At 29.8% G+C, this 13,683-nt stretch overlaps 1 protein-coding gene across 1 annotated transcript; it reads right to left on the bottom strand.

The window, feature by feature from the left end:
* Positions 1-2,432: 2,432 nt before the first annotated feature.
* Positions 2,433-3,783, bottom strand: LOC107909323 (mitogen-activated protein kinase kinase kinase 20). Its single transcript, XM_016836805.2, has one exon. The coding sequence runs from the start codon at positions 3,671-3,673 to the stop codon at positions 2,657-2,659; it is 1,017 nt and encodes a 338-aa protein (XP_016692294.1). The 5' UTR covers positions 3,674-3,783; the 3' UTR covers positions 2,433-2,656.
* Between the last annotated feature and the right edge of the window lie 9,900 nt (positions 3,784-13,683).

Raw genomic sequence — 13,683 nt, 5'->3', positions numbered from 1 at the left:
TAATTTTTAAAATATTTTTTTTATTTTTATTAAATTTTTAAACATCAAAAATTAAAGTAAATTTTATTATTTATATAATAGTATTATATATAATTTTCATTTAGTACCAAAAACATATGTTGTTAGTCCCTATATTAGTAGAGAAATTGAGATTTAGTCTCTATATTTAAAAAGTTAAAAATTAAATTTCCTTTTTTTTATTTAAAAATCATAGTTCAATCATTAAAATCATAACTATCTTCCATCAAAATTTGTTAATTTAACATGTTGATTAGATTGCCCTCTTATGGCGTCGCATATGATTATAAAAAAATAAACATGTTAACTTAACAAATTTTAATAAAAACTATCGACAACGATAATAGTTGGATTAGGATTTTTAATTTTAAAAAAAAAAAATTTTTAATTCTTAAAATACAATGAATAGACCTCAAATTCTCTAAAAGTACATAAACTAACAGCATATTTTAACTTGATATAAATTGCATAATATGTATATAAAAAAAACAAAATTAAAACATTGTAAAAATTAAAAATGGGCCAAGCAACTCAAATTGGGCTATGCTTTGAATGTTAAACCCAATCTCTGTAAGGCCACCTTTCTCACAAGCCTATTATTGTAAGAATCAACTTATAAAGGGAGTCTCCAATTAATCATGAGATTGCTCCCACGTACTTTAAAATTTTTCCATTAAGATTTAGCTAATCTTTTACTTAAAAAAAAGGCATATTTTTAGTATACAATATTTTTATCCAAACTTTTTTTAAATATTAAGCTTAAGTTCGAATTTACTTGAATAACACTTTATTGCTGACAAAAAGGTTTTATTGATATAAATACTGTTATTTTAAAAATATACAAGTTAATGAATATGAAACGAGCAACAAAAGTACTATGGAGGCTCCTATATTATGAGTCAAATTACATTTTGTCCATTTTACTCAAAAAATAGATACATTAGTCCTTACATGTCAGATCAAAAAGTAAAATGACATTTTCAGTTAAAAATTCCATCTATTTTATTGTTAAAATTGTGGTTATAGATAAAAATTCACCATTTATGTTAATGGACCAATTTTAACACTAAAAACATGGATGAAATTTTTAACAGAATGACCAATTTGCTCTTTGATCTAACATATATGGACTAATTTGCCCATTTTTTGAGTGGAAAGAGTAAAATGCAATCCGATTCTTTTTACAAAGACTTCGATAATACTTTTACCTGAAGTGAACTCTTTTAAGGGCTAACTCTTATATTTCTTACCAAAGACAAAGTCAGGGCAGGTAGAGACCTTGACTCTCTGATCAATCGAGAAATCTTAATCAACAGCCCCTCAAGTATTGGGTTTTCATTTTAATTTTTACTCTTTCAAAAATTATTTTTAAAACAATTTTTTTTATCTTCAAAATTTTAAAATTTAATCTCGCCAACCATTCCTTAAAATTGGTAGCTATTTGCTTCAAAGTTCAAAGTCATCATAGTAGCAAAGAAAAGAAAAGACAAGTTAGGGGAGAGATTCATTATATTTTAATCATAATTAAAGTACAGAATTAACAAAACTCTTAATTATTTCAAAATTAAAATATTATATATTTGCAATAATCAAAGTAGACACAACAAACTAATGCACATCACTTGTAAAACAAGGAAAGCTAAGATGAAATCAATCATTTAAAAGCAAACAAATCATTAGTAGGTTAAGAAATCTTAATGAAAATTTTAATTTATGAGCAAAAGTACATTAGGGTGTTATTATTTTATAACATATGGATCACATTTAACACGTTGATTTATTATATAATTACATTTTGGATGGCATGGGCAATCATGTCCACATATTTACATCATGCTTTAATTAATTAATATAAAAGGTTTTCGTTATATTTATTCTTTTTGACATCATATTTCTATTTGAACCCACGTCTTCTTATATTGATAATATTGATAATAATATTTATGTTAGGATTTATTTATTTTTTATACTAAAATCGATAATAACATCAAAGAAAATAAAAGTCTCCCCACACAATCATTTTATCCTGCACCGACGGGCTTGTTTTACAGAGGTGTCGGCAGCCTCCCTATATTCTTTGCTTTCTTTTGGGTACTGAGAAAATCATTATTTTTTTCGAATTTGTTTTAATTCAATATAATATTGTTTTATTAATTTAAATATTTAGTTTTTTACTTCAATAATTATCAGAGACGATGTTTGAATTTTCTTAATCAAATGGGTATTTATCATTAGTATATTAATAATTTATTTTGACTCTTTTAAGCATTCGAATAAATAGAATATTTATAATTTTAATCCCTCTTTAAAATTAATTATGCAATCTAAGCCTTTTTAAAAAAAATATTAACTTCAATCTTTATATTAATTTGTAATTTGATTCGACTCGACTCGATTCTAAATGGGAAAGGAAGTGGGAAATTGTAATGAATTGTCTATACATTATGTGGCCATTTTAGTAGCCAATCAGAAATTTTGAATCACAAAAAAGGTCAGTTGATCTATGGTTTTTCTTTATACTAATAATTTACAATTAAAAATAAAAAAAATTATCATCACCAATTGCCAAGGAAAATCAATTGGATCAGAGCCGTCAGATTTAATGACGGCTGACTTTTTTTTTTCTTCTTTCTTTCTTCTACCTCAATGTGATCCAGTTCTCTGAAGCTAGCCAATTAGGTACTTCATCACAAACCAATTCACGAATCCGATCCAAACCCGATGAAACGTAACTCGAAGCTGTTGACTCAGTTGAAACCCAGTCTGGGAAATCAAAGGGACATCTCGGTGAAGCTGAAAATTCTTCAAATGAACAAGATATTGATTCTTCTTCTTCTTGACATCGATTTAATGAAATAATCTCATCGCCGGCCATGAACGGATGATCAAGTAGCATCTCAGCCGTCCATCGGTTCTTCGGATCTTTAACGAAGCATTTTCCGAGAAAATCTTTTCCTTCCTCGGATAATTCTAGTGGAATCCCTGGTACTTCATCACTAACCCCGATTTTAATCAATAAACCCGCCATGTTCGTCCCTGGTTCGAAGTTCCAAGCTGGTTTTCCCGTAAACATTTCAACAATGGCACATCCAAATGCCCAAATATCCACCGGCGAATCATAAGAATTCTCATTAACAGACTCCGGTGCTAAATTCAACGGCGTCCCCCTAATTTCCATCCCCTGTTTTCCCCCATTCCTTTTCGCCAATCCAAAATCAGCTAATTTTACATCCCCATTACCAAACAAGAGAACATTGCGTAGCTTAACATCACAATGAACAAACCCTTTTGAATGAACAAATCGTAACCCTTTAAGTATCGATTTCCCATACCGTTTAACATCGGATTCCGGCAAATTTCCGCCGCTTTTTTTAACTTCATCAGCTAAACTTCCTTTACTAGCGTATTCCAAGAACAAATTATACAGCTTAACACCCTTTTCAACCGTGTAATTATCGCCAAAACAACGGACAATTTGTGGACAAGAACCGATTCGATCGAGCACTTCTTTTTCGTTCTTGAGTGAAACAGAGTCGACCACTTCACATGACTTGACCGCCGTTAATGGTGATCTTGAACACCCGTTTTTGGGTACCACCAAATTTACAGTGCCGAAACTTCCACTCCCAATCGTATCCCCTCGAACCCACTCCATTAAAGACTCCAACTTTGTGTTTTTGAAAGAAAAATGAATTCTTTTTTCTGTTTTTTTTTTGGTCTTTGTTTCAGAGAAAAAACAGAGGATTTCACATGGTGGTTATGGTGGCGCAAAGAGGTCCTTTCTATATATAGGAGAGGGATTTAAAAAAAAATTTAAATTTAAATTTAATGTGGCTTATTTTATTTTGGTATGCGTAGGGGGTTCAATTTAGTCGCAGGGATGGATTTGAAAAAAAATAAAAATTGGTATAATTAATGCACGTGATAGGCAAGATTGTTATTTTTGTTTGTTTTCATTTTTATTTAAATTTTCTAAATGTTGGTATGAAAATTACGGCTTACCACCCTCTCTATCTTCAAAAACGTGGTAGATATGAAGGGTCCGTTAAAGATTTTTTTTAACTTTATTATTCACATAATTATAATTTTTATTATATCACTACGTTTTTAATGTTGATTTAAAATAAAACATTCACAATCTTAATTTAATTCTACAATTCATATGTTGGTTTTCATAGCATAAATCATGTGTTTATATTTCAATTATACTTGTAGAGGAGCGGTTGACTATTTCTGAAAAATCTTTCAAATAACGAGTGGTTTTTTTCTCTTGACTTTGACGAGACCCTGTGTGCATGCTTGAGGTTGCTTAAAAAGACGGTAGGTTTACATAATTATCTATAAGTGCTATATATGTTGTAAGGGATGAAATCAAATTTTACCAAGAGCAAATATTCACATTTTTTTCCATCCACTAAAATCGAACACGAACCTTTTCTTAAATTACCTTAAATTCTTTACTACTTGGACTTTTTGGATTTAATTTAGGGTCATCCATGATACATGTGAGGGCATATGATATTTGACCCTTTTTCTTTGAGATATATTGATATGAAAAACACGTTTAACCACTTGACCAGCTCATAAACTATGGGCAATGGCTTAAGCTATATAAAATGAAATTCAATTAATCAACATTATGTATATATATATAAATATTTACCAAAATAAATTAAATAAACAATCAGTAGAAAAGCATAAAATCAAATCAAATCAATTTGCCCATAAAATTTTTGTAAGTTTTAATTAGAACAACTAAATCTTTTAATTTAATCCCTAATTTTTTAAAATTAGTTATACTCCTTTAAAATTTAATCCCAAGATTCGTTGGCGGAACATTTTGCCTATTTGTTTTTGAAGCATAAAAGAAACCTTTTATCATTGTATTCCCAAAGTAAGAACGAAGACACATTGTTAAGAGGGGTAGCCACAAACCTTAAACATACCATAAAACGAATATGAAAAGTTAAAATAAAAAAAAAAGTTATATTTCATATAAAATATAATAAAAATGTAGGCAATGCAAAATATCTAGTGTATTTTAATAATATACATGCGAATGCAATGAGAATTAATATATCCCATGAAGGCGGTGTAGGATTTTGGGATAACCCTCTCTGTCCAACTAGCTAGCCACCCATATAAATTACATATGGAATTTTATCAAAATCCTCAGTATCAATTTGGCCAACTTGTGTTTAAACCCTAAACCCTATATATGTCTGCGTGCGTTGCTCATCGAACCACTCGCATTAACTAGCTTGGAATCCAGTTCTCTTTGTAAAAAAATTTTAAAAAATAAGGGTCTGCAAGCAAACCTTAGCCATCACATGTTGGCATGTTCTAATACCCTGAAATTTGTTGGCCACCGTTTTTCTTTTCTTCTTCTTCCCTTTCTTAAGCACCCAATCAATTTTCAGCTTTTTTTTGGCCTTTGCTTACTTTACAATTCATTGTTTTTTTGGTTTACCCTCTTTCTATATGTATTCTATACTTTGCTTTTTTAGGGTATTGTTTAATAGCATCAACATGTATTGGATGCTTTTAGTAGTTGAATTCCAAGAACCAAAAACCTTAGCTAACCTTATCATGTGCTCACTTTCTTGCCCAACTTTTTCTTTTTCAAGTAATTCCATTTATTGGTATATTTTAGGGGGTTTTTTCAATGGATATGGAAAGAGTTTATGGTTTTTTTTTTGAGTTGCATTTATTTTTCAATTATTATAAAGCCAACGAGGACTTGGTTTAGTTTGGGTTTTTTTTCATATTTATTCTGAAGCTAGAAAATTATTTTAGGAGATAAAAAATAAATGATAAATTTTTGAGAGGTCAAATTAGTTCGGGTTCTTCTTTTTTTTTACCTTTTTTAAACCCTTAAATATATATATATTCTTAAATTTAAGTTTCATCATATGTGAATTTATCTTAATTTAGTTTTGAACCCATTTCAATTATCAATCCCATCAGACCTTATAATATATATATTGGTAAAATAAACAATTTCGATCCACTTTATTAAAGTCAATTTTGATCCTTCAAACTTGTTGTCACTAAACGATTTTGAGATTATCCGATTAAATAGTAACCTTATTATATCATTGTTTTTGAAGTAAAACTAAATCATCTAACCTGCCCCAAAGCTGAACATTTCTCTAAGAAGCGGTCATAGCCCAAAATCTAATTTTATTTTTATTTACGCACGAAAGAAGTTATTAAAACGATATTATGATTAAATTCATGTTCCATAACTAATAATGTAATCATTTCGTACAAATTTATAAACTTTATAAAATAGTTGATATAACTGAAGTTACACCAAGTTGTTTACCAGAAAGTCCCACATCATAATTAGTGTCCAAAGTGAATGAATGGGGGGAATTGTGGGGTTGAAGCATTGCTTAAAATGTGTGAGTTCCAAGTTACTTAACTGACAATAAAGGGTAAAATCACGTCAACATGCATACATCAAAGCCTGCACTGAAAAAGAGAGCCGAAATTCTGGCCACTAATTATTATTTTTCCCAATTTTCTTCTTTCTTTTATAAAAATTTTCATTTTTTTGTGCAATTCTTTGCATGAAAGTGGCAGAATGGTGTGATTTATTCATTAGATATAGGAGCTCACTTTTTCTTTTCTTTTTTTCAGTTTGTTATTTTCTTTTATTAGGAAGAGTCCAAGTTACATGTAAGTGATAATATATAATATAGCCTTTATATACTAACAAATTGGGTGTACTATGAGTAAATTACATTTTATCTTTCTCCTCAAGAACATTAGATTAAAAAGTAAGTTAATTTTTCTGTTAAAAATTTCATCTATTTTTATTATTAAAAATTATATTATACGTTAGTATGAGATACACATGACATGTCATATATGACTATCTGGTTATTTCATTAACCACATAAGTTTTTAATAGTACAAATGAATGTAATTTTTAACATAAAGTGGTCAATTTACTCTTTAATCTTATTTTTTTAATAGAAAGAATCAAATGCAATCTGATTAATACAGGGTCTTTCGTGATAGTTTTATAGTGAATCATGTATATAATTATGATTAATTAAAGATGAGATAAAGTTAATGAAGATGGGCAAATTGTGTGATTGAGTTGCAGAGGTTATTAAAATTAACTTTATTGAAAAAAGTTGGGTGACATTCAAGTTGCTTACAATTTTTTAATCTACGGGATAAGCATGAAAAGAGCCTTATAGCTTAGCTTACCCTACTTTTTTACATTAGTACTTTAGGCAAACATAAAATTCATGGGAACATGTATTTAACGGCTCAACGTAGATTTTTATCAAAGGAATATTCTCACAATTGCTTTAAAAATAATTAATATATCACTTATAACGGTATCAAATTTGATCATCAATTCTTTGAAAAAAGAACCGAATTATTATTAATTTGATGAAAATATTAATTAAAATGTTAAAATTTTATACATAAAAATTTACATAACAATTTACATGTAATTTATATATTTTTATAATAAACAATATCGTATGAATATAAAATACATGTGAACTGCTATACATACTGTCACACGGAAACAATGAAATTTCAAGTTTTGTTTATTGAATTAATCAAATAAAAAAATTATTATGTACCAAAAATCTATTGTATACCAGAAAATATCTGCCACTTGCAGTCAAAAGGTCTATTTTCCTAGGAGAAACAGAAAATAAATTATATTATATTATATAAAATTGAATTAGTGGGATTTTGTCAGTTAATGGATTAGGCAACGACTCACGTGACGTGAGTCAAGATGCATCGAACCGTAATTAAAGCCGACGACGGCTGGACCGTCGCCTAATCCAATTTATTTACGTATCACATTGTCAAAACCATGAAATAACGGCCGACGGACGATGGTCCATAAACAAAGCATTTATAGCCACCGCCCAAATAACTAGCTAAAGCAACTTGATTCATGGAATGAACCGAATTTATGTGTATATATCCATATATTTGAGATTAAGCTATATAGGTGATTTAAAAATATTGATAAATTTAAAAGAAATACGTCGAAATTGGATTAATGTAACAAATCAATCTGAATTTATATAAAATAATTTTTTTATTTGGAATTGTGTTTATTCGAGTTGAATTTAAATTGAATATAACGTTATTAATATGTTTTAAACTTTGTCGATGCCTGTATTTTTTTTTTGAAATTAATTATGTAAAAACATATCAATTAAGTTTTTTTATTAATAATTTCTGTCACTGATCGTTAAAGTGTTGACATAGGTATTAACAATTGTTGACTCAGTCGTTGTGATGGTGACATAGTGATCCACATAAAAATAATTAAAATATATAAATATAAAATATAAAAATATTTTTTTAATACATAATCAATGTAATGGAATTGTCAAACTAAACTAAACAGAATGGAAATTAAAGTTGAACATAAAGAGTTTTAAAACCAAATCACAATCTGATGGGTGGAGTTAAAATGCACCAACTTGAGTCAATATCCACGCACAAAATGCAGCCTCATGTTGTGGGGGGACTCCTATCAAATGAGCTCATGCATATGCAACCACCTTTCACAGGTTCATGGAATCTAAGATACATTAGCCATGGTCATGGGGGCCAGCCCTTTTGATTATGACCCTTTTTGGCTTTAGCCACCGGTAGTTTTTGCTCAATTTGTATAGTCCCAAATTTATTTAAGCTTTCGGCTACACCACCATTGGTGGGGTTTTTATTGTTATTTTCCCTTTTTTCTTTTTCTTTTTCTTTGAGTTAAAACTTTTGGTTAATTGTATCCATATTGATCTTAATCTTGTTTGTATCAGGTTTTTGGACCTACATAAGTGATCCACATATCATGGGAGATTCTCTTATAAGACCTTTTATTTTTGGTTGCCCCTCCTTCTAAAATGCTATCAACTTGGCTTTAAATTATTGCAAAAATCTTTGCAAATAGATTTTAGCCGCAATTTAAAGGTTAAAGTTAACAAAAACAATTAATGTTGAAATTTTACTTTTTAGAATCTATAAAATATCATTTTATGAAAAGGACTCTTGAATAAAAATGGTTGACGTTTAGGGAAAATATACTTCACACAATTCAAAATTCCCCACGTTTATACAAATAGTCTCGCTACTGTGTTGAAGTGTGATTGAATCCATTTACTTGATCTTTATACATTTATAATGTTATCGATAGGTTTAAATTTATAACGTTGTTAATTGTTGTTCTTAAAATGATAGTTCGGATAACTTCTTAATAGTAAAAACTCATGCTATCATGTTAGCAGAATTTGAATCTACTAATAATATTATAAATTGGAGAAATCAGATTATGCCAAATTTTAAACTAGAGGGAATAAATCCCAAAGTTTAACATAATAGGAGGATTAAAATAAAACCAAAAAAGTAGATGTAAATGTTAGGCTTGGTCAAAATCTCGAGTTGCTGAGCTGCTGAACTTGGAAGAGAAAAATTAGATAACAATATAAATTACTTTGGTTGATTGAAAACATTGATAGTGGACTCAAATTTGTACTAACTACGATTCAAACTTACTTCGTCCCCAAAGTTGAATGCCTTTTATTTGAATGAAAAACAATTTCATAGCTCTTGATGTTTTTCTTTTTTTCAATTTGTCTTTTCGTCGTCTTGTCACTTTGGTAAATAAGAGATTTAGGATTCTTTAGAAGGAAGTTTGCTTTCGTCTTTTTTGAATATTTTATGTGTTGAGTATTGTTTTTATCGAGCTTGCTCTCCCTGCTTTCAAAGCTTGTCATATTTTTCTTTCTTTTGATAAGTCTTTACTTCATCCTATGTTGTTCTTTGAATCATCTCCATTAGCCATTTCTCTTTTTGTGCTTCCTTTATATTTATGGTGGGTTCGTCTACAAAATCGACAACGAGATAATATCCCTACTGTAAATGATGTGCGATGAGTCCTGTAATTAAGGGAACTCGAAAATCCTTATTATTATTTTTATTCCTCAAGATATGGAACCCGATAACTAATAAAACAATACCCATTATTGACATGAAATTTACATATATTGAAAAAGTCAAATGTTAATATAAAAAGGGTTAATTAGTGGATATGTGCACAAATATTATAATCAAGAGAGGTCTTTATGTAATCTTGATGTCAGCAATTACATGTGCAAACAATCATAGAAGGGCACCAAATTTAGTTAGAATTGGTTAGGTGGAATTATAGAGTTTGCCAATTTGATACCAACCCACCCACCTGTGCTGCCCTTCTCTTTCGATTGAAAGACCACTTTTTTTTGGATTATTAAATTTGTTAGAGTTGTGTGACTCAAATTTTAATAGATTATTTGTAAGTCAAGTTAAACAAACCATATATTCTTTCTAGAATATTTAGTACTTATGAGTATAATATATTTAGTATTTATTTGCATAATATATTTGACTTTAATTAGAATTAGGTTTTTTCAACTTATAAATAGATCTCTTGTAATCATTCGAATTCAACATAGACATTAATGGATAAAGAGAAGAAGAGTAAGGATCGAAAGGCGTTAACACAATTACATCTGCATTTGTCTAACGAAATTTTGCAGGATGTGATGAAGGAGAAGACCGCCGTTGCATTATGGAAGAGGCTGGAACAAATATGTATGTTGAAAACTCTAACCAACAAGTTGCATATGAAGTAACTTCTTTATGCTCATCGTTTGGAGGAAGGTGCGTCTGTGCACGAACACTAAACAGTGTCTAAAAAATTCTCTGAAACTTGGAGGCCATGGAGGTTTAGTATGATAAAGAAGATATAGGGTTGATTCTACTTTGTTCGTTGCCCCCATCTTATTCAACCTTTAGAGACACGATTTTATATAGCTGCGAGTCTCTCACGATTAATGAGGTTTATGATTCTTTGACCTCGTATGATAAGATGAAACATCTTGTGGTTAAACCTGACTCTAAGGGAGAGGGTCTCATTGTTCATGGGAGATAAGATCGGAATGTTGATGATGATCGTGGAAGGACACAGGAACGGAATCCTCGCGGTAAATCTAAGGGTAGATTGAAGTATTCAAATAGAGCTAAAACTTGTAAATTCTGCGAGAAGAAAGGACACATTAAATCTGAGTGTTATAAGCTACAGAACAAGATCAAAAGGGAGGCTGCGAATCAAAAGGGAAAACAACTAGAAAATTTCGGTGAAGCTGATGTTGTAGAAGACTACAGCGATGGTGAACTTCTAATTGCTTCTATCAACAATTCTAAAGTGAGCGATGAGTGGATCCTTGATTCGGGCTGCACCTTTCACATGAGTCCCAATCGGGATTGATGTTCGGTATCATTTTGTTCGTGATATTATTGCCCGTGGTGATATTGTTGTGAGCAAAATTAGTACTCATGAAAATCCTGCAGATATGATGACTAAGTCACTTCCTATAACCAAGTTTGAGCATTGCTTAGACTTGGTTGGTGTTCATTGCTAAAGTTCAACCCTTAAGGGGTTTTATGGAAGAGGTGAAAAACTTGTTCGTTGAGGATTCGTGTCAAGGTGGAGATTGTTAGAGTTGTTTGACCCAAATTTTAAGAGATTGCTTGCAAGTCAAGTTAAATAAAATATATCTTCCTTCTAGAAGATTTAGTATTTATGATTATAATATATTTAGCATTTACTAGCATAATATATTTGACTTTGATTAGAATTAGGTTTTTTCAACCTATAAATAGATGTAGTTAAAACTCCTCTTGTAATCATTCGAATTCAACATAGTGAATTTTCTTCTCCTCTACCCGTGATTTTTTCCCGAAAGAATTTCCACGTAAAAATCTGTGTGTTCTTTATTTTTATTTCTCTTTTCTTTGCGATATATTATCATTACCGATGTTCTATTTTCACATAATTATCAATACAAGGTCAGATTCAAGGCATGATTGTTGACAACAATTTTGGTTGAAAGACAGTCCATCAACACTGCAATTTTGCCCAAAATTTGAGTCCCTATTCACCAATTTATTAACAATTGAGATACAATTTTTTTTTGTAACATTTGTATTTGTGATTTGTTTTAAATTTTGAATCTGAATTAAATTAATTATCAGATGAATATTTGACTTTGTAAAATACCCAAATTTAGTAAGTTACAAAAATTTAATAAAAATGAAGTAGTCACTCTACCTTTAAGCTCCCTAACGACAATCCTATGTGGCAGCCCAAATAGGTTTTAAATGCCAACTGGGATGAGAATAATTTTTCTAGTTAAAATGAGAAATAAAACTAAAAGAAAAAAGAGGCGAGCAATTTTTCATTTCCAGTTCATGGTGTAATTAATTTAAAATTTTCGATTAATTAAAAACTTATTATCGTCCCACTTAGACATCCAAGTTGGCGTTAAAAACCCATTTGGGCTACCACGTAAGATTGCCGTTTGAGAGGTAACGGAACTTAACAGCAAAGTGACCATTTTATAAGAAAACAATAATGTAAATGACTAAAATATAACATTTTAAACACAAGTGATTAAAATGTAGTATGAGACAAACAAAAAATTGATTATTTTTATAATTTATCCCATTTATAAATGCCAAAATCATCACTATTCATTACTACTCATGATCTACTCTCAATCACTTTATTCATTCCTGTAAAAGACTACTAAATACTTGAGCTTAAATTTAGACAGGATAAACCTCTGAATCTACACTTGATCTTAAATCAACTCTAAATCATTCAGATAAGAAGTCACTAAATAATTAACCTTCAATTGAGACTGGAATCTGTTTGATTATGTGTATGGAATATTGGAAGAGAGATTTCACACTGTTTTTCCACCAATAACAAATCTAGACTGATAAGACAAGCAAAAGTGCAATACAAATTAAGTGTATTTGCGCCAATTTGGCATCCAAAGCTTAAATCACTATTGGGTAAATGACAAGTGCAAAGTTTAAATGATGATGATTTCTTCATATCTACAAAGAAATGACACATTAGTCTATGTTATGTCAGGCAGATTCGGGATTTTCGCAACTGGGAATTTTTGACACACATTTCATATCTTAATGAGGTTTGCATGGTTGGTTCCCACTGCACAAATTTCAGGCTTTGCTCCATTTTCCTCTAATTGCTGCATTAATTTCGTCGCCGCTGTTTTATTTAGCAACGTCTATAACTATGATGATTCGTGTCGACAATACTAATTTGATGCTTTTGAGCCAAAAAGTTTGAGAAAACTGGATATAAAATTTAGGGTCGCAGAATTTGCGATGATATTTGATGTCTGTGGACTTAATAATTTGTAAATTTGATACCATCACTTGTAAATGATGATTTGACAAAAGGGTAATAATATATAATTAAAAGCAAAATATTTCTATTTGTTTCCTAATTATTTGTGCATGCAAAAAGAAATTTGTATTTTCTTTTATAAATTGGACTGGACCAATTGAATGAATTGGTTGGACTGGAAATCAATTGGGGATTGATTTAAAGAATGATTTGGAATCGATTAAATCTGGAATTAGTATAGACTGATTAAATCGACTAAAAAATTGGTTAAACTGGATTTAAAAAAATTTAATATATATTTTAAGTTTTTAATGATTTTTTAATTGAACCGATGAACTATCTAGTTTAATCATCGATCTGATTCTAAAAACATTATTTGTCTTGTATAACTTTATGTCTGTTATAAAATCAAT

Source organism: Gossypium hirsutum, chromosome D03 (assembly GCF_007990345.1).
Source record: "Gossypium hirsutum isolate 1008001.06 chromosome D03, Gossypium_hirsutum_v2.1, whole genome shotgun sequence".
In the NCBI taxonomy this organism is placed as follows: domain Eukaryota; kingdom Viridiplantae; phylum Streptophyta; class Magnoliopsida; order Malvales; family Malvaceae; genus Gossypium; species Gossypium hirsutum.
This window is presented reverse-complemented; position numbering and strand designations above follow the sequence as displayed.